At 46.0% G+C, this 20,162-nt stretch overlaps 1 protein-coding gene across 5 annotated transcripts in view; it reads right to left on the minus strand.

Annotated features, from left to right (window-relative positions):
• The window catches only part of ANKRD26 (ankyrin repeat domain containing 26), an 80,365-nt gene extending 60,492 nt beyond the window's left edge, over positions 1-19,873 (minus strand). For all 5 annotated transcript variants that reach the window (XM_066591823.1, XM_066591824.1, XM_066591822.1 and 2 more), the window contains exons 1-6: positions 19,517-19,873; positions 8,837-8,951; positions 7,758-7,931; positions 5,600-5,706; positions 3,945-4,082; positions 3,017-3,174 (exon numbers count right to left, since the gene is read on the minus strand). In XM_066591823.1, coding sequence (XP_066447920.1) covers positions 3,017-3,174; positions 3,945-4,082; positions 5,600-5,706; positions 7,758-7,931; positions 8,837-8,951; positions 19,517-19,722 — 898 coding nt within the window. In that variant the 5' untranslated portion in view covers positions 19,723-19,873. The remainder of the gene's footprint in view (positions 1-3,016; positions 3,175-3,944; positions 4,083-5,599; positions 5,707-7,757; positions 7,932-8,836; positions 8,952-19,516) is intronic.
• Positions 19,874-20,162: the final 289 nt, after the last annotated feature.

Raw genomic sequence — 20,162 nt, forward strand, 5'->3', positions numbered from 1 at the left:
ACTAAAACGTCTTTGAACTCCATATAGGAAGGGAAGACCTTCGGGGAACACTTACGGCATCTGAAGGAAAAGGCTTCCATGGTTGAAATCTGGTGTCTGAGCCTTCATCAACACTATGAGGCAATCGACCAGAGGGGAGATCTTAGAGGTTTGTTCCTCATCCAGGTGAGAACCCCAGCAAAACTCTACCTTCTGAGCGACTTTCAGCTCTGGGAAGAGAGCACCCACACTCCCCCACAGAGACCGGAATTCCAATACAGGGGAGCTGGAAGAGTGCCTTAAGCAAAGAAACTTAGCCTGCTTCTGGGATCTACCACAGGAAGGGTTACGCATGGCAAAATGGTCATCATCATACACGCTTGGTGGCAGTTGATTGATAGTGTGGTATAGTCTGTCTATGATTTGTGGTGGATGCTTTAATAAGGTCTAATACCGCCCAAGAGAGGGAGTGTGCCCATTCCAGTTCGGCAGATGAGGGTTGGACAGCAGGAGTGCCTGCAGACGGTTCACTGGCAGCCTGACCTGATAGAAGACAGTTTGAACACAACGGCACAGACAGTCCACATGGCAATTTGGCACTACAGCCAGTGCACGCAAAATGTGTGGCTCTAAGTGGGCCTTGTCTGGAGCCTTCTGCTCTGGAGTTGGACATGGTGCCAAAGGATTGTGTTTTTTATTAGCGTAGCACTATGGGCACTGCAGGTGGAGCAACAGAAGCGGATTGGATCCTGGAAGGGAAGCTGGAAGGCTGATGAGTCGCTGGAAGATGAGCACCTTAGAGGCAACACCGGTTTCATTGTGCAACAGGGGAAAAAAAAAACGCGATAGATATGCGGCAACTGCCATGCCAACAAGGGGAAGGGGACCGCGTTGCTCCAGTACCAACCTCTTCCACTACCTGGACCACGGTAAATGCCGTACTGAGAACAGCAGGGGAGGGGGAAAACCGGAGCGGCAGAGGAGACCAGCGTCCAGTAGGCGCAGGGAAGCATAGGTAAGACCCATGGCAGAGCACCCCACAGCGGAGTGGATGCTGCAAGGCCTCCCAATGAAGTGGGAATGTTGCAGTGGCCCTGAGAAGAAGAAGGGGCCATAGGAGAAAGAGAAGTAGAGTATAATTACACAAGAACATTAACCCTCGTGTGGTACCAGTTTAAAAGTGTAAGCCTATAATGAACAACGTTGGGGTCAAATAGACCCCATGGTACCGGACGAAGGTTAAATAGTTACCTGTTACCTAATGCAGTGGCACAAATTGTCTTAAACTGCGCATCAATAAATATTAGTAAATATCATAAATATCCCAATATTTATTTTTGTTTATAATGCTATGCAAAACATTACGCAGAACCAAAGTGAAGTTCAATTTGTACAAAACTAAGATTACAAACTGGCTGATGTCACAAGCAAAGTATTCTCTGTGTAGGGGAACTAAGTAACTAGAAAAGACAGGCACAGCTTACTGTCAATCAGGATCCCAGTAATAATAGCTAATGCGCTCACTACCTAACCTTCTAATCTCTTAAGCCCAAATCTCTGCACATTTAATTTCATTTAAACAAGAAAGAAAACATTATAATGTAATGCACACATACCAGAGAACATTGGGAAAACTAAGGGCTCGTTCACATCTGACATTCCCGTTTGAATTCCGTCTGGCTGTGCCGTGTTTGGAGCAGATGAAACTAAATTTAAAACAAAAATAAGCGTTTCAAAAATCAGAATGTTTCCTGTTTGATTCCTTTCTGTTATTTCAACGGAACAAATAGCACCCCAGACTGGGCTATTTGTTCCATTAAGAGAACGGAATCAAACGGAAAGCATTCTTATTTTTGAAATCATTGGGACAAGAAAATGGAAATGCCTCTTTCCATTTAAATTATTTTTTTTCTGCTCTAAAAACAGAACAGCCATTGGGCATTCAAACAGAAATACCTAACACAGACATGAACGAGCCTCAAGTTCTTCTTGATTCTTGCTATAAACTGTATTTCAACTATACACAATTTCCCCTCTAAAGCATTACCTCTTACAGCGTTTTTGTACAGCTGTAGTAAGCCCCAACCGCATGACTGGCGCACTGCATGTTGCATAGCGCACTTGTGCCATTCACTTTGTTTGGCCATCGAGCTAAACAAATAACGTTGGACCTGCAATATGGCTAACATTTACTTCATTTGTGTATGTAAGCCTTGTCCAAGGACATCTCTGCATCCACGGAAGGAAATAGTAGGCAACTTCAGATGGTCCATTTACACAGAGATGATCGATCAAAATTCATCAGAAACAGAGTTTTGAGCGATCATTTAGCATTAGGTACTAATGCGCCAATCAGCCCATTAGTAGCTAACTAGCTTTATTTCCATGTATTTAGAGAACAGCGGGTGGTCTGTTCTCTAAATACATCACTTTTGCTCTGCCTTGGGCAGCAGGATGCATACAGTGCTATCCTTGCTGCCTGCGAAGAACACAGCATGCCATCCCTCTTATCAGGAACGAGGACTTTTATGCTCAGCTGAACTCAGCGATGGACGAAAAGTGCACGGTAAGTGCATAATGGGCACACATTTACACACAACGGCTATCGCTCAGAAGAGGTTTGGACGAATTTTGAGCGATAATCGTTGCGTGTAAATCAGCCTTTACAGTCAGGCCACAGCCATGGGAGTTTGTGCAAACACACTTTTTTAGCCTGGGTTCACAGTGTCGGCTCATTTTTATGGGTATACACCAGGGAATATTCTCCATATACATGTCTAACATACCCATAATAGCTATATACTTCTAATAGCTATATGTATTCTGTATGAGAAAAGCAGAGCTCTGACCACTATAAATATACATTGAGAAGTGTTTGACCTGTACTACGGATGGATAATGGGCACAATCTTTTTATGCAGGCATTATTAATACATTTGCTTTTAGCTCCTTTACACTCATATGTACTAAGGATTGCTAAAGCATAAAACTTCTGCACCATACTGTGTGTATATGAGTAAATCTAGGTAACCCTTACCTTCTTTGTCTGTAGCTGGACTGCCCAGTGTAAAGCCACCATCCCCTGCTCTCTCAGGACTGTCAAATATTGATGTTCTCTTCTTTTTACTCGCCCCATAATAGGGAGAAGAGTTACGCTTAGTCCTTGAGCCATGTTCAAAAATTAACTGGGAACAACTGCAAGACATAAAGCAAGGTGACACAAGAAATAAAAAAATAAAAATAAATAAAAAAAACGGGTAAAGTGGAAACTCAAAAATACACTAAAAAAATCTGTGCTTTAAAAAAAAAAAGTAGTGTATACAAGCATATTTGTATTTGCTAGTTCATTACAATGTTAAAAAAAATCCTTTATAAAATTGCTCAAAAAAAAGGGAGAAATTTTTTTTTTTTTTTAATAAACACAGGTTTGAAGAAGAGTAACGTGCATATTTGGTATCACAATAAATATAACAATCTGTTCAATACATTAAAGGGGTTGATCATGAATGGAATAGCAGATGAACATGCATGCTGCCACTCCATTCATTTCAATGGGAATGCTGGAGACAGCCTAGAACAAGCCATCTCTGGCAGTCTGTAAGAGTTGAATTGAGCAGCAGTGCACATACTCTGCTATTCATCACTGTGGGGTGCAGTGGGGAGGAATGGGGAACATGGGATCCTGTTCCAGTAATCATGTGGTCCCAGCAGTGAGATCTCCACTGTTCCTGTTGATAGGTGATAAATGAGCATTCTGGGACAACCACTTTAATAAAATTACGATTGCTGAATAGCATTATAATAAAAGCTATGGTATTATAGTGGAAGGTCCCAACAAGTCGTGTGTTATTTTGTCACCATATTAAAATCCCATTACATAACCCATCTGGGATACACTCCTGCCACAGCTATACAAGTAAAACGTATAAACCCCCTCCCCACAAAACACACACTAGTAAACTTACGCATGATGGCCATCATTAACCGCATAATCATCAGCGGTCAAACCACTCAAATCCTTCATGGAACTATCAGCGTTATTTTGGAGTAGGCACTTCACTAAACCGATGTGACCATTACTTGCGGCAATCATTAAAGATGTCCTGTAACACAAAAGGTTATTTTCTTGAGTATAAGTGGCAATTGCTGCAAAACAGAGTCACGGGCAGCGCACATACTTTCCATATGCCCTAGTGGGGTAATAAAGGTGTCCCATGATCACTACTGCTCTATAATACCCAGAGCTAGGAGATTCTGCTATGGTAAGCTTTTCTTCTGTGTAACACTTGTTTCCCTGCAGCAGTCACTTTGGAGGATCTCTGTCCTGCCAAGTAGTTCCAATGACGATAACAGATGATCAACTTGCTGCCAATGGACCTACTGGCATAACAGGGTCTGCCGAAGGGGAACACATCTTTCAGACAGAGACTGCATTGAAAAGTGAAATATTGTTTTATTCGCCATCAGCATCGCGTAAAGAATCACATTAGAAGAAAATACTGGCACAGTTCAAGCATATGCCTGATGAAGAGGAAAACTGAAGTGGGGGAAAGTGCCTTTTGAGGATGGATGACAAAAAGTTATTTCACACAAATACACACGGCAAACCGCAGTGAATGGAGTCAATGAAAGTCAATTGACTCTTATTGATCCATGCACATGAGCATCTAGATACATGCATGCTCCATTTCTCGGCATAACATGCAGCGTGAGCCTTGTACGTTTGTCCATACGCAATATATTTCGTATGGGCGGCGATTTCATATGCAACCTGCTATGAAACAGAGCGGTAATTAAAAAAACACTGCACATATCCACGATACGCGGGCATGCACAGTACACTCGCTGCCTATATGCAGTCTGCCAGCAGAACCAGTATTTACAAACACCGGTAAAACGCTGCGGGGAGACCCACAGTGGTTTACTAATAAGTCTGAGGACAGGAGGCCTAAATGTTCCACTACAAGAAAAGGAAAATAGTACCTGACTTCAGAATAAGTCACTGTGTGTCATGAGGGACAAACCATATCTGACCATTATATGACTTGAATTTGAAATTTGCCACCAGTTTTCCCCCTCTGCAGAGACTGCATCTATAATTCTCAGAGCTGGTGGGTGAAGACTGCCATGTAATCTTCTATAAACTGGACTTGGGGAAAAAGGAGATTCTGTGGCACACCGAGACATAATATCATAAAGGACATTATACAGCAGTAATGAGCAGTGTAGCTGTGAGACAGTAAACACTGTTAGCTGCAGCACCACATCTGGGCGAGTTGCTCTGCTTTGGTCTCCCTCCTGCAGGAGCTTCATCCTCCTTTCTCCACAGACTTTTAGGACAGCTGTGACAACACCCACCCCATCCACGACCATACTTCAGGAAATCTGTATCAGTGTGTCTATTACTAGTTACAGGTTTCACTTGACAACAGGCAGTGGACAACAAATTAGGAGGAAATATCCCTAGTGGTCAGCACTCAGGGTGGGGGGGGGGGGGGAGGCTCAGCACAAAAATATAATAGGTAAATAATATGATTTGCACTTTTCTTATATTCGTTATCACCTTTGTCTAAGGAAACTAAAGGCTTACTCCAGGAAAGCTTCAGTGTGTGTCTTTTACCTTCCATTATTGTCCCTGGAATTTATATCAGCTCCTTCTTTGATTAATAGCTCAACCATTTCTTGTTGATTTTCAGTAACGGCGAGGATAAGAGGTGTACAGCCATCCTTAAGGAAAAAGAAAATGCAAATTCATTCAAACACTCAATATAGACAACTGTTCAACCAATGAGGAAGAGAGACAACAGGATGTTAACAAGACATTGGTGTTGGTCATAATGATCTACTAATTTACAACTTTCATTAAAGGGCTTGTCCCGCGGCAGCAAGTGGGGTTATACACTTCTGTATGGCCATATTAATGCACTTTGTAATATACATCGTGCATTAAATATGAGCCATACAGAAGTTATTCACTTACCTGTTCCGTTGCTAGCGTCCTCGTCTCCATGGTGCCGTCTAATTTCAGCGTCTAATCGCCCGATTAGACGCGCTTGCGCAGATGGGTCTTTTCCCTTCGGCTCGGTCCGGCACGAGCGGCGTTCTGGCTCCGCCCCCTTGTACGCGTCATCGCGTAGCTCCGCCCCGTCACACGTGTCGATTCCAGCCTCCTGAAATCCTCCTGATTGGCTGGAATCGGCACACGTGACAGGGCGGAGCTACGCGATGACGCGTACAAGGGGGCGGAGCCAGAACTCCGCTCGTGCCGGACCGAGCCGAAGGGAAAAGGCCCATCTGCGCAAGCGCGTCTAATCGGGCGATTAGACGCTGAAGATTAGACGGCACCATGGCGACGGGAACGCCAGCAACGGAGCAGGTAAGTGAATAACTTCTGTATGGCTCATATTTAATGCACGATGTATATTACAAAGTGCATTAATATGGCCATACAGAAGTGCTGAACCCCACTTGCTGCCGCGGGACAAGCCCTTTAAGTGATCCATTAACTTCATTTTACATTCATCCTCCCACTGGAACACCATGGACTCCCTCTAACTAGATGACATTTACTCATCCTGCAGTCAATGTGATAACCAGAAAATGAACATATAAAAAACAGAAGTCCATTCACACAGGCTGAGGGCTCTTTCACATGGCCATAAGCGCTTTTATGTTTTCTTGGCCCCGCTGTAAGCTTGCATTAACGGGCATTTTTACACGCACATGGCCAGCATTTTCTCGCACATTCACATGACTGGGAGTGAGGTTTTTAGCGAAAAAAAAATACGCTGCACCCTGGAAAACCCTCGCTCTGCCAAAATCCTCAGGATGCCTTCCAATGTCTATATAGAGGCAACTTTAAGAGTTTTGCAGCGTTGGACGCTGGTAAAATGCCTCCCCCTCCATTTCTTTGTCCAGCTCCCATAGGAGTCTATCACAGCCGCCCACCATATATTGGGGAAAAGATAGTTCCAGAACTACCTTTTTGTCTGCCATATACGCGTTGGCGCGATTTCAGTCTTGTATGTTCCATTTTTCACAGTCCGCGCCATATGAACTAATGCATTGAAAAACAATGCCTCAGGTGGTCGCATATATTGGTCAGCCGTAAAAACACGCCGTTTTTGCGCCGGTGTAAAAGATCCTTGATGATCAGGTACGGACGTTTGCCAAAAGGTTTTCTTGCCTGATCATTTGCCCAAACAGCCAATGAACGAACACACACTTCTTTGCCAACTGATTAGTTATTTTATGCAGGCATAGAAATGCTCACATGTTGGTAGCACATCCCTGTAGTAAGGATTGTTAGTCTTCAAAGTAGTGAGCCTTTGCTGCGATGGAACGGCGGTAATGAGAACCGATTGCCAGTATAGCAAGTGCCGAGCAACAAAAAGCATGTCAGACATTCGGCTATTGCAAAGCTACTCCTAAGTACTAATTAAAACAAAGGGCTTAGAAACTAAATACCTTTAGTTTTGCAAGTCATCTATATGCAGAGGCCAGGCTAGTCCCTGTATTGATCCAGTTGGGGGATATGTGCTGCAAACCAAGTGCACTACTGTGTTGCAGTGTTCTGACTTACCTGAACACTGCGGAATAAGATAAAGCTATACAAATAAGATTTGTTTTTATTTTTACATGGAGCCCAAGTCTACCGAATTGTATCGCTTTGGCTAAACCCAGTTTCAGTAAGATGACATCAAGCTTAACTGTACATACGAAAATGTCATACTTCATGGACTCCGTGTTTGATATATCAAATGCCATAAATTGCTCACCTTATTTGTTGCATTGATGTTGGCACCATGTTCAAGCAGCTGAACTGCTATGGACATTGTTGGAATAAGAGCAGCAAGATGAAGGGCAGCATTTTCATTGACATCTACAACATTAGGATCTGCTTTATGTTCTAATAAAACGGTTGCACACGGTTCATGTTGACACTGTATAGCCTGACAACAGAAAGCAACAGCATTTAAAAATTCTCAATTGTAATAGAAAGGTACACCATTTGTTTTCAGATTACCAAAAGCACTCTGGGAAACATTGCAGCACGTAGTCCATTTGTAGTATAAATAGCATGAAAAGAAGATACTGACTTATTTTTTTGCCTCAAAAGAGGCAGTGTCTTATTTTCCGAGGGGGTGGGGCGGTGGGGAGTCTTATAATACTTACCTAGCAGCTGACGTTCAGGCCCCTCGCGCTGGTCTCAGTCACTGCTGCAGGCTTCCGTGTCCTCCTGCACGCCGACAGAGCAGTTCTTCCTGGTAGCGGGGCGTGAATACCCCGCCTCCAGCAAGCTAATCCTCCAATTGGTTAATCGAGTGCCGGCTCTCATCATTGGCTGACGTGGCGCTCAATTGACCAATCACAGCCATTTATTATAGTGTAGCTAGGGCTTATTTTCAGGGGGGGCTTATGTTTCTAGCATCCCTCCCCACCCCCGAAAATCAGGGTAGGTCTTATTATAAGGGAAACTAGTAAATAGCAATTTCCTTACTGGGCGCTTTATTAACTCATGGTCCATTCCTATGCTGAACCACATGACTCTTGACTCCTCTGTCTTGTGTGGAATTTAAGTCACTTTCTCTAGGTCTTCCTCAATGCAAGTCTCATAAAAATTCACTGTATGTCATGCTTTCTTAGAATTTTCATGAGAAACGCATTTTTGAATACATGGTATCACCAACGTGTGGAATTCCAGTCCATACATAAGACATTATAGGATTCAGGGAGTCAGACTGCCGGTCACGTGGTACCATGGAGCCAAGCTGATCAATCACAAAAATTACCAGCAATGCCATTTATCCAATTTACAAATGGACCACGCGATAACACTGTCTTATTTAACACATACCTTTAATAGTGGGGATCGATTATCGTTGTCACAGGCATTTACTTTTGCCTTGCTTTCTACTAACAGTTTCACCACATCCAGATGGCCATTTGCACAAGCAAGATGCAAAGGAGTCCTAGAAGAAATCAAAGGAGAACATTTATGCTGGAAGGAGTTACTGGTTGAAGGTTCAGGAAAGAAGGAACATCTTCGATATTTGGGTCTCTGAGATTCCCTAACATGTCATCTCTCCATTATAGAATGGCTATTGTAAACATACTAAATAAAGTCTCACTGTACCACTGCGGATTGGATTACGAAAAGTAGTACCGTGCCTGAAAACCCCTTATTAAGGCCTCGTTCACATGGGCGACAAATCGCATGTTCATTCATCCCATGCTTTCCAATGGGTTAATTCACACGTGCGATGTTTTGGAGCGTGCGACATCCCGACACAAAAGACCTTGTGGGTCCCGCGATATGCATGCTACTCGTGAGGTTATGTAGCCCATGTTTCCTAATGGAGCCTTCCTCAGTTGCATTGCACTGAACGAAAACGGGATTTTCGTTCAGTGCAATGAAACTTTGAGAGTAGGGAAAAAAAACAGACAAAAAAACCCCAAAAACAAAACCACCCTCCCCCCCCCCCTCACTCCCCAGTATTCATAACCTAAGAAGCGCTGTCAGCCCAGCCACATCTTCTCCTTCTCCCTGGTCCTATTCTTTGTCATCTCTTCTGGCCGGGGATTTAAAAATCCCCGCCTCCTGGAAGTGCTGCCTCTTATTGGCTGGCGCTTAGCCAATCACAGCCAGCGCTAGATAAGCCAATAACTGCCAGCACTAGATGAACCAATCACAGCCATTCATCAAGTGCTGGCTCTGATTGGCTAAGCGTCAGCCAATCACAGCCAGCGCTTCCAGGAGGCAAGGATTTTTCAATCCACGGCCAGAAGAGATGAAGAACAGTGTCGGAGAACAGGAAGAAGCTGCAGCAGAGCCTTGGACAAAGCTTCTATGGTGACGCATAATTTTTTTATTTCTCTCCTGCAGCTAGGGATTATTTTCCGGGTAGGGCTTATATTTCAACCCGCCCCCCACCCCCCCGATATTGCTGCAATTTTCTCGTGGCTATGCCGTGTTGCCCGTGTGAATGACGTGTAAATGTCAGGTAGCTCCAGAAACTGGGACCCTCAGTCATGTCCGCAATGAACAGGTGCTTATTGATTGCAATAGTAAGAGAACAATAACTCGGCCTTATGGTAACTTACAAGTGCCTTATAATGGCAAGTAGGATGTCAGAGGCTTGAGATTTCAATCTAAAGAACGCCGCGTATGATAACCTTGATCTATAGGAGTACAGGACAAAAAGGGATTTTTTTCTGGAATTAGAGCAAAACCTAGTTTTTAAAAAGGCAGCCAAGAACTATCTAGCGACGGAAAGAGGTTAGTAAAGTTTTTCCCTACTGAAGACATTAGCATTGGTAAAGCGTTCTGGTTGTATGGAGACATAACATAATCAGGCAACTTCAGAAGGCATATACCAGCGCTGATCACTGAAAGACAATCAGGGTGAAGGGCTCCTGTGTCAGCGCGGCTCTCCTAAATGCATTAGGTTTCTATAACAACTACATCACACGGCTCTACAAACCAGGAGCCCAACGAACGGCAGCTGACGCATCTGGAGAGGGCGAGTAAACAGAGAGCTCATCAGGATGTGCATCATCGCAGCACACATTACTTTAATGGAACATGCTAAATATTGCTGCAATCATCGCATTGCTTAGTTTTTCTACATTTGATTTTCCACTTAAAGATAAAATAAAGATCAGCAGTCACTGCACGCTTATAAGCCGAGCTACTTCATTACAGATGTTTTTTGGGCTGGCTAACAGCCAATCATATGGAAGGTCTCTAATGACATGGATCTGTGCAGAAGGGCTACAGTTAGCAGTCATTGCCAGGGTAAGCAATCATCCAGTGTTCACCGGGCCTCACTGCAGGAGAGACAAAGTTTTAAATTGTAGCCCACAATTCCTTCGCACCCCGTGTTGTAATAATACACTGCAGTTGGGTATTGATGCAAACAGCTAGACTGGATCAGCGCAGCCACCATGCAGCATAGGAACGGCGCCGACACCATTGGCCATGAACGGAATATACAGAGGACAACCCACCCTAACAGCTGGGATTAGAGATTACTGCGGCTGCTGAACACCTTATTATTACATGGTAAAGTCTATAGGGACCTGGCATTTAAGGAGTTTGACAGAGGAAAGGGCACCCTGGGTCAGCCCATCAGAACTCATCTGGGCTTACCATGGCAGTCATGAACATAACAAGGACCCCAGGTGTACAGCTACTAGGAAGTGCTAGAAGTCATTGAGGGAAAAAAAAAAAAAAAACGGAAAAAAAGAAAAAAAAAATTGTCCAGTGTAGAGATAAAAACGGGAATTTTTTCTTACCGATAATTCCCTTTCTTAAAGGCATCATGACAGCATACACCTGGAGGTTGCTCACCTGATAGGACAGGAAGAGGCAGAACATAAAAAGCACCTCCCCTCCACCAAACACCAGTGCGTTCCAAATAACCACAGTGACAGTATACTTAACCAGAAGGTGTGTTTTATTGGCCCCACACACCTTAGACAAAGAAATCATAAGCATACACATTACCTCATGTGTTTAAACCAACAAGGGTAACCGTGTCGGTAGGGGGGGGAAAAGCCCGTATGCTGTCATGATGCCTTTAAGAAAGGGAATTATCGGTAAGAAAAAATTCCCGTTTTCCCTCCGACATCATGACAGCATACACCTGGAGGAATACCAAATAACTGGCATGGGCTTTTTTAGGGAGGGATTACTGCTTGAAGCACCTTCCTCCCGAAGGTTGCATCCTCACTAGATTTTAATGTCCAGCCTATAAGGTTTAATAAACGTATGGCTAGAAGTCCACGTGGCTGCGTTACAAATCTGTTCGATTGAGGCGTGCGCTCTTTCTGCCCAGGAAAATGCCACCGCCCAAGTAGAGTGGGCTTTCAAACCTTCTGGGGGAGGAATGCCCTTGGCCTTGTAAGCCTCCTGGATGGCTCTTCTGAGCCACCTGGCTTATTGAATCTCTAGAAGTGGCCTTCCCTTTGGCCTGCCCCTGAGACTGAACGAAAGTTAGTCAGTCTTTCTGCAACTTTCCGTTGCCTCAAGGTACACTAATGCAGCTCTTTTAACGTCAAGATTATGGAGCCTCTGCTCGTTTTCGTTTTTAAAATTTAGACAAAGGCTGGAATGACTATTGGCTGGCCTCCGTGGAAGTCTGACAAGACTTTGGGTTGGAGGGAAGGGTCTAGGGAGAATACGATCTCATCAGGGTGCATAGTCCTATATGGGGCCCTTTGCGAAAGGGCCTGAATTTCACCCACGCACATAGCCGACATAACTGCCACAAGGTGGGCTTCTGATTGGATGTCCTGACCCATCCATTCTGAGAATTTTTTCCCGACTTTGGGATAAATCTTTTCCGTCGAGGGCATAAGGCTCTCGCACATAGTGGAAACCCCGTTAGATGATAAACCCTTTTCTAAGAATTTTACCCGTTCAAGATCCAGACTGTAAGCCTGAACTTGTGAACCTCCGGGTAGAGGAAAGGACCCTGCAGCAATAGGTCCAGTCCTGACGGAAGATGGAGAGGCTCTCCCACTGACAGATCTCAGGAGAGGAAACCAAGGTCTTTTGGGCCAATAAGGCGCTACTAACGTTACTGACAGCCCTGGCCGCAGTAATTTCTTAGGAGTAGCGGAATCAGGGGTAAAGGGGAAAAAGCGCAAGCTAAGTCCCAAACCCAGGGGTGAGAGGGGGCGCCCGTGCCTAAGGCTTGTTTCTCCGAGTCTCGGGACAAGAGAAGACGGCAATTGGTATTTGCGCTTTACGCAAACAAAACTATTTTGGGTGCCCCCTATTTGTCCCGAGCAGGCTAGACACTTCGGGATGGAGTCCCCACTCTCCTGCGTCTACTTTCTTCCTGCTTAGAAAGCCCGCGACTGAATTCTCGGCCCCTTTATACGGAAGGCCGACAGTTACTTAGTTGTGAGTTCCGCCCATTGAAGGAACCTTCTCGCCAAATGCTGAAGTAGAGGATTCCTGGTGGAACCCTGGTGGCGAATGAGTGGCACTGCCATCATGTTATCGTAAAAAAAAATCCTCACATGCTTTATCCCTAAACAGTTTGCAGGCTACGTCTGGTTTCCCAAACCTCATTTCGTTCTCTAACGTTAGATAACCTGAATCTCTCATGAGGGTCTTAAGTACCCTGTATATGGCCACCTTCAAAGGTGACGCCTCACCCTCTTGCGCTGGCATCAGTTATCAGTTACCCCATTAAAAGGCTGTCTGAGGACAACCGTCATCGGAGTGAGGATCTAGCCCTAGTGGATATAGGGATTGTCCTGTCAAGTGAGGACTGACTTGTCCCCCTTCTGGAGGATAAGTGTCTGAAGATCACTGCTGTGGAATTGGGCCCAGGGAACCACTCCAATACATGAAGTCATTAGCCCCAGGATCCGCATCACCTCTTATTGAAACTGTAGATTTTTTATAGAGAGCAGAACATTCTCTAGAATGAGCTGTTTCCTTAGAGGAGGAAGGGATGAACTTTGGAGACGAAAATTCAAAATGACTCCTAGGAATTTTTTCCTGGTGTCCGGATCCATGTTGGATTTCAAATCATTACTGATCCAGCTCAGACCCTTAGACAGCTGAAGCGTGGACCCCCAGTATGACCTCAGAATAGTGAGGGGATCTGCCACCAGCCGGAAACCATCTACTGAGCTATGCCCCCTTTCAGATGGGGGATGATGATAATCCCGCGATTGTGCAGAAAGGCTACCATTCCAATCACCCCTTTGGAAAAGCTCCGTGAAGCAGAGGAGATTCCAAAGGGAAGGCGCCATTCTCAGCGCAAATTTAGGAACTTTTTGCGAGTTGTCATAATTGGGGATGTGATAATACTCATCCTTTATGTCAATCGTAGCCATAACGTTATCCCTACCAATCAGGGGGGTTGCGGTTCTGATCGTCTCCATCAGTGGGAGCCATCTGGTTCAGAAAGAGAGGGGAGTAAAACCCTTTCCCCCATTCCGTCTTAGGGATGGGGATAACTGCACCGATATCCAGCACGATTTGTTCACCCTTAAGAAGAGCCTGCTCTAGGGTTGGTGCCGGGATGACAGTCACGGTAGAACCGGAAGCCCGTACTTGGACCCAGGCCCACACAGTCCGAGGTTAAAAAAGAATCTATTTGGAGGGCGGGGTACTAGCTCAAATCTTGTACCCCTCCCCACAAGCGCAGGCCTGGTGACGATCGATTCCTGTCATTAGGATCGTTTCCCAGCGTGTGGTAGGCACCATTAGTAGCTATGTTTCTCCAACTAGTGCAGAAGTGAACTAATCTTCTGCGGGCATGAAGATGCAGGTTGAGGGACCACAGTAAGACCCTTATCGCTTCCTCCGGTCTTTCCATTCCCCACTTATGTTTATAGAGGAGGGACATGGAATTAAGGCGCTTTTTGCGGGGTCTGATGACTAGCCGCCCCGAACAGGTAGGGTACACAACCTATCTTTGGAGGTTATGTCTCTTGACCACTACTTTACCCCTGAATGACTGCCGCAGTGGTGCCGGAAAGCCCGTCCTTGGACCCAGGCCCACGCAGTCTCCGGTTAGCTCCCGGATGAGGTACTTCCCACTGGGGCAACCGGGGCTGGCAGAAGAGATGCTCGTGTTGGATAGGGCTGCCTGAGATCCGAAGCAGACTGCCTAGTCAAACCGCAGTAGAGCGAGCCACCAAGGTGGCCGCAGTATTAGCTTTATAATGAAGCTGGACGTGGACCAAGCCTTACGCATGGTCATGTCTACTTTGTTGCCTTTGAGCGGGACGTATCCTCAGATGGCGTCTCCTCAAGGATAGCCACTTCATTGTCTGTCAATAAAGGACACTCTTAAAATTCTTTTAGAAATTAAGGGAGCTTGATCCATACAATTCCAATCATTAAGGATCAATGGTTTAAGTGTTTGGTGGAGGGGAGGTGCTTTTTATGTTCTGCCTCTTCCTGTCCCATCAGGTCAGCAGGTGAGCAACCTCCAGGTGTATGCTGTCATGATGACGAAGGGAGATAGATATATATATATATAAATAAACCCCCAAGTTACAATAATACGACAATGAATTTTGTTTATAAAAATAGCTAACCATAAAGAAATACATGCAAGGTATTGCTGCAAGTGTAACAACCTATAAAATAAAAACAACGTCATTACAGAAAAAGAAAGATTTAAAAAAAATCTCTTCCTAGTGCCCCTTTTACACGCAAAGATGATCGCTCAAAATTTGTTCAAAAGATAGGATGACTGACAGTTTGAGCGATTATTTTGCATAAGCTGCTAATAGGCACTAAAGCCCATTAGCAGCTTATTAGCTTCATTTGCATGTGAATAAGCCTTCCTGGGCTGTATGCAGAGAACAGCAGGTGGTCCGTTATCTGCATACAGCCCCTCTGCTCTGCCATGGGGCTGCAGCTGAATACAATGTTATCAGCACTCCCGTGGAGATCACAGCATACTGTCCCCGATATCAGCTCTCCAGCTGAACGATGGATTTTAAACTCAACTAAAAAATCATTGTTCGGACAAAAAGCAAACTATGATAGGATTTACATGCAACGATTAGTGCTCAAAAGACATTGTTTGAGCGAAATTTGAGCGATAATCGTTGCGTGTAAATGGGGCTTAAGGCCACCTGCGCACGCGGAAATCAACTGTGATCAGGAAATCACAGTATTGGCTGCGGGCCTTACACGGATGGCTTCTTTACTATCAACGGAAGCCGTCTGTCCGGCGGCCCTTCCGCAGTGAGCAGTGCAGACGGGCAACGGGTTCCGCGTCATCACCTGGTGGTAGCGCATCACACTCTGTACTGCGCATGTGCGCCGGCACAACAGCTGGCACATCCGCAGTACAGAAGCCGCCTGCACATGAAGCCATCGGACAGGTACGCAGAGGTCACTGGCCGGGCACAGGGTTGGATTCCGTTGCAAGATCTCACAGCTGGAATGCGACCCGTTCGTGAGCAGGCGGCCTAACAATGTTTGTTTGTTTACTTATTCATTTAATTTTTTTTTTTTTTTTTTTTTTTTTTTTAAGAGTCATTCCAGGACAAAAGCCCCCAAAGGGTAAGACCTGACCATTTCTGATTTTTAGGAAACTCTGAACATTTGTTCATTAGTAGAATGTATATAAATCTCAATTTTTCAGACCCATCACTTCATGGGGTCAAGAAATACTGGGGGTCAGTTTTCTGAAGGTCACCGAGAACCATCATTTGGTAATTCATATCTCGGAAACTACTGCACATAGGAAGACGTGCAGGAAGACGTGCAGGGTGTCACTCATTTTGAAATACGTAGATTTATTTTAAAAATTTCCTAACAATAATTCCAATGCAAGTTAAAGTACAGCGGAACTTTTTCTGAACTGAGCCATTCTTCAGAGACAAGCCATCTTACTGCGATTGAAGAATAAAAAAACCAAAAGGTATATTCGCTCGTAGCGCAAATGCTGTGAAATTTCCATAGAAAAGTCGCTTACGGAAAATCCACAGTGTTTACAGCTATGTTTAGAAGACCTTCTGTGGCATTAATAGCAGAACTGACATGCGCTGTCGATTTAACATGTTGTTTGCTGCAGGTTTGCACCCCCAATGAGTGGAGTGAATTCCACGGGTAACAAGCAGAAGACTCTGCAGACGACACATTTTGATGCGAGTCGTGGGGAATTTCGTCATGAAAATGCAGCTGTAGCCTATGGGATTTTCCAGGATGAAAAGATCGTTGGCTTACCATTCAGCATCGTGCAAATACATATCACTAAAGCTGAAACAATCACACTCTTTCCACTCTTGGCCTACAAGAGGCTCTCATAGGTTCCTTGTGTGTAGTGACCTCTTCCTGCTTGTCTAGAGCTTGTTGACCATTAGACACCTCTACGACATAAATCACAGATTTCACCCAGTTAGAGTCTGAGAGGGGCGCAGTATTGGAATGTGAGAAGCAGGACGGTTGTATTGACGAACTGCCACCACCGGGCCTGTTCAGACTGTTAAGAGATGTTGGGACCAGTGGATGTGAGGGCACACAGGGTGACCGGGCTCAGGATGCCCTCAACAGACCACCGGTAGAGAGAACTGATTGTTCAACATACATGAGCAGCTGCAACTGTTTCACTGTCTGCCATCCAGAGACAGGTGGCACAGTTGTTACAGGCGCTTGGCTGAGGGACATTTCACCTCATGGTGCCCATTATACGTACTGCCTTTGACACCCACCATTGCCTCGGTTTGCAGTAATGTTGTGAACAATGAAACTAATACTACAGAGTAGAACGAGGTTGACTTCAGCACTGAATCCAGGTTTAGTTTGGGCACAGACGACGGCTGTGTTCATTTCTCGGGACCTAGGGGTGAGAACCTCAATCCTGCCTTTGCTGTGGAGCAGCACACTGCCCCCTGCTGGTGTGATAGTCTGGGGGCATTGCATACAACAGTCGGTCACCCCAAGTAGTGGTATGAGGGACAATGACAGCTCAGTGATATGTTCAGGACATCCTGCAGCCACATGTGTTCCTCTCATGGCGGCTCCCAAGAGGCATTTACCAGCAGGCTGATGCCTGGCCGCACATAGTAAGGAGGTCACAGGAATGTCCCCACAACATTGTCGCATTTGTGGCCTGCCCAGTCGCCAGATTTATCACCAAAAGAACATGTATGGGACCATCTGGGAGGCCAACTTAAAGAGCCTACGAGTTTGCACGCTGCAGAGGCCCAGTTACAGCTAATGTGAATCGATATGCCGCAGGATACCATACAGAACCTGTACACCTCCATATACGCCCGTATCACATCTTGTATCCAAGCTAGAGGCGGTACAACAGGATACTAGAGCCTCCATGCCTGGCCATATCACATCTTGTATCTAAGCTAGAGGCGGTACAACAGGATACTAGAGCCTCCATGCCTCTCCCGTATTACATCTTGTATCCAAGCTAGAGGCAGAGCCTTCATTCAAGTGTTCCGTTTTCCGCAGTAAATTATCCTTTCTCTCTGATATTGTAATCACTTAATATCAATGTTACAATCACACAGAAAGTTTCATTTGATTCCGACAACTCCTATGGGTGATTTCCTTTCTTTATTTTTTGACAATAAGTGTAGCGGTACTTCTGAATTATACAAGCATAGTGAACACATACAAGCGCCTACATACATACATACGGCTATGAAGATAACAGGGCAACATGACAGTTGTGGGGCATGTGAGCACGCCAAACAAGAACATCAATTCTCAGACAAGACATTCAAGTACGCATAAACAGCACCTTGGACAAACGGAGAAGAGTTTGGAAGTGGTTACCATGGCGACGTATACACTGAAGATGTGCGTACCCGGAGAAGGATGTTATTAGTGACAGGATGACAAGGTAATCCAGTTACAGTTAGAGGACTTACATGCAGCCTAACCTAATTCCCACCGCAAAGTCACAGGGATGACAATGTGTAACCGTACTGACAATACACAGGGGGGACGCATGGGGAGTCACAGCTTGGGGACAGCAAATTTAACATTTTTACAATATTTTGTTTTTTAATGCCTCTCCCCACTTTAAAACCTGTGCTTGCAGTCAGTGAATGGGAGTGCACTTGCTTACATCCATACGCTCCTATACACAACTGTAGCTCACCTCCTCCAGAACACGGACAGTGCGGTAACAGGCAGGCCCTGGCACCTACGGCACAGCGCCACCCAAGGCCAATGGAGAACAGCGCGGTCCTGGGATTCTGACGCAGCTGTTACACATGGCGGTCACAGAGCTCCAGCGGACCAATGTCCACGGGCGGATTTTAATGACAGAATCCCCGTTAGTCTCCTGCGCAGGAGATCTGCAGCTGTAGCCGCCCATAGGGATGTATTAGCATCCGCAAAACAATTTAGAGCATGTGGATGTGATTTTTTTCTCAGTGTGTCGATCGCACACATGGAAAGAAATCGCAGTAGGCTCCATTCTTCTGCGGATCCCGCAGGACGGCTTCCGTTGAAGCCGTCCAATCCGTGGCCCAGCTGCAGCGGTCATTGTGGACGTGCCGCGGATTCCACAGGAAAGCACATTTAAAAAAAAAATTGCACTGCGCATGCGTCTGGAACGTCACTAGAGCATCCAACACGTCCGCCATGCTGAAGAAAGAAGATCCGGCTGGCATGGAGGAGACCCGCGCTGGATCCGGAGAGGTAAGAGAATGTATTTCCCGGTCCATGTCCACCGGCACGGCTGGATCCGCTGCGGGAGTGAGCAAATGGAATCCGTGCGTACAAGCGGACATTGGGCCTTATCCGCAGCGGAGGATCTTAAGATGTGGGAGGAGCTGAGGAGTGGCACCGGTAGTCTGGGCACGCCTGGGCACAGGACAGTCGCCATCCCGGCCATTTACGCCATTCTCCAGGTTATCAAATAGATCAGAAGTGCAAAACAAACCTGAAAACACGTCCCAAACACGCATGATAAATGGCGCAGTGCACGAGGTCATCAGTAGGGCTGCTGGGAGTTGTAGTTCACCCACTATACGCCTGCAAACCCCTGTGTATGATGGCAGTAGTCCAGGATCTCACCTGTTCTCCTTGTCCACCTGGTTGATGTCCTGCTTGTGCAGCAGCTGCCTGACCTTGCTGACATCCCCGGAGGAGGCGGCTCGGTGGATCTTGCTCAGGTCCTTCTCCTTCAGCTCGTAGCCGGCGGACAGGACGCTGCCGGTCTCCGAGGCGTTGGAGGAAGGAGCGCTCTTCTTCTTCCTCCCGAAGCTGAAGATCTTCTTCATCTCCCCGCTTACTAGGAAGCTCCGGCAGTCAGGGTCTGCTCACAGCGCGCACTCCATGCCGAGCCCGGAGCACAACATTACCTCATGGGCTCCTCCGGGACCACCCCAGGCTCTACAGCCCAGCTGCCCGTTGCTAAGTCCCGCCCTTCCACAAGCGTCGTACGGTTACTATAGGCAAGAACCAATCAGGAGCAGCTCGGGGAAAGCGACGCGACGTACAGACGGAGCTCCGCCCACAGACGGTCACAAACCGCCGGAGCTCTTCCGTGTCTAGTGCGCATGCGCGCAGTGGATTCGTGTCGCTTCTGGGCTGAGCGCGGAGTCAGGCGGCGAGGAACATCCTGCCGGAACACATTCATCTCCAACCCCTCCACAGCCTGCAGAAACCTAAAAATAACGGACTCCAGTGCTCAACAGGGGGAGAACTGGGAAAATCAGGG

Source organism: Eleutherodactylus coqui, chromosome 2 (assembly GCF_035609145.1).
Source record: "Eleutherodactylus coqui strain aEleCoq1 chromosome 2, aEleCoq1.hap1, whole genome shotgun sequence".
Taxonomy (NCBI): domain Eukaryota; kingdom Metazoa; phylum Chordata; class Amphibia; order Anura; family Eleutherodactylidae; genus Eleutherodactylus; species Eleutherodactylus coqui.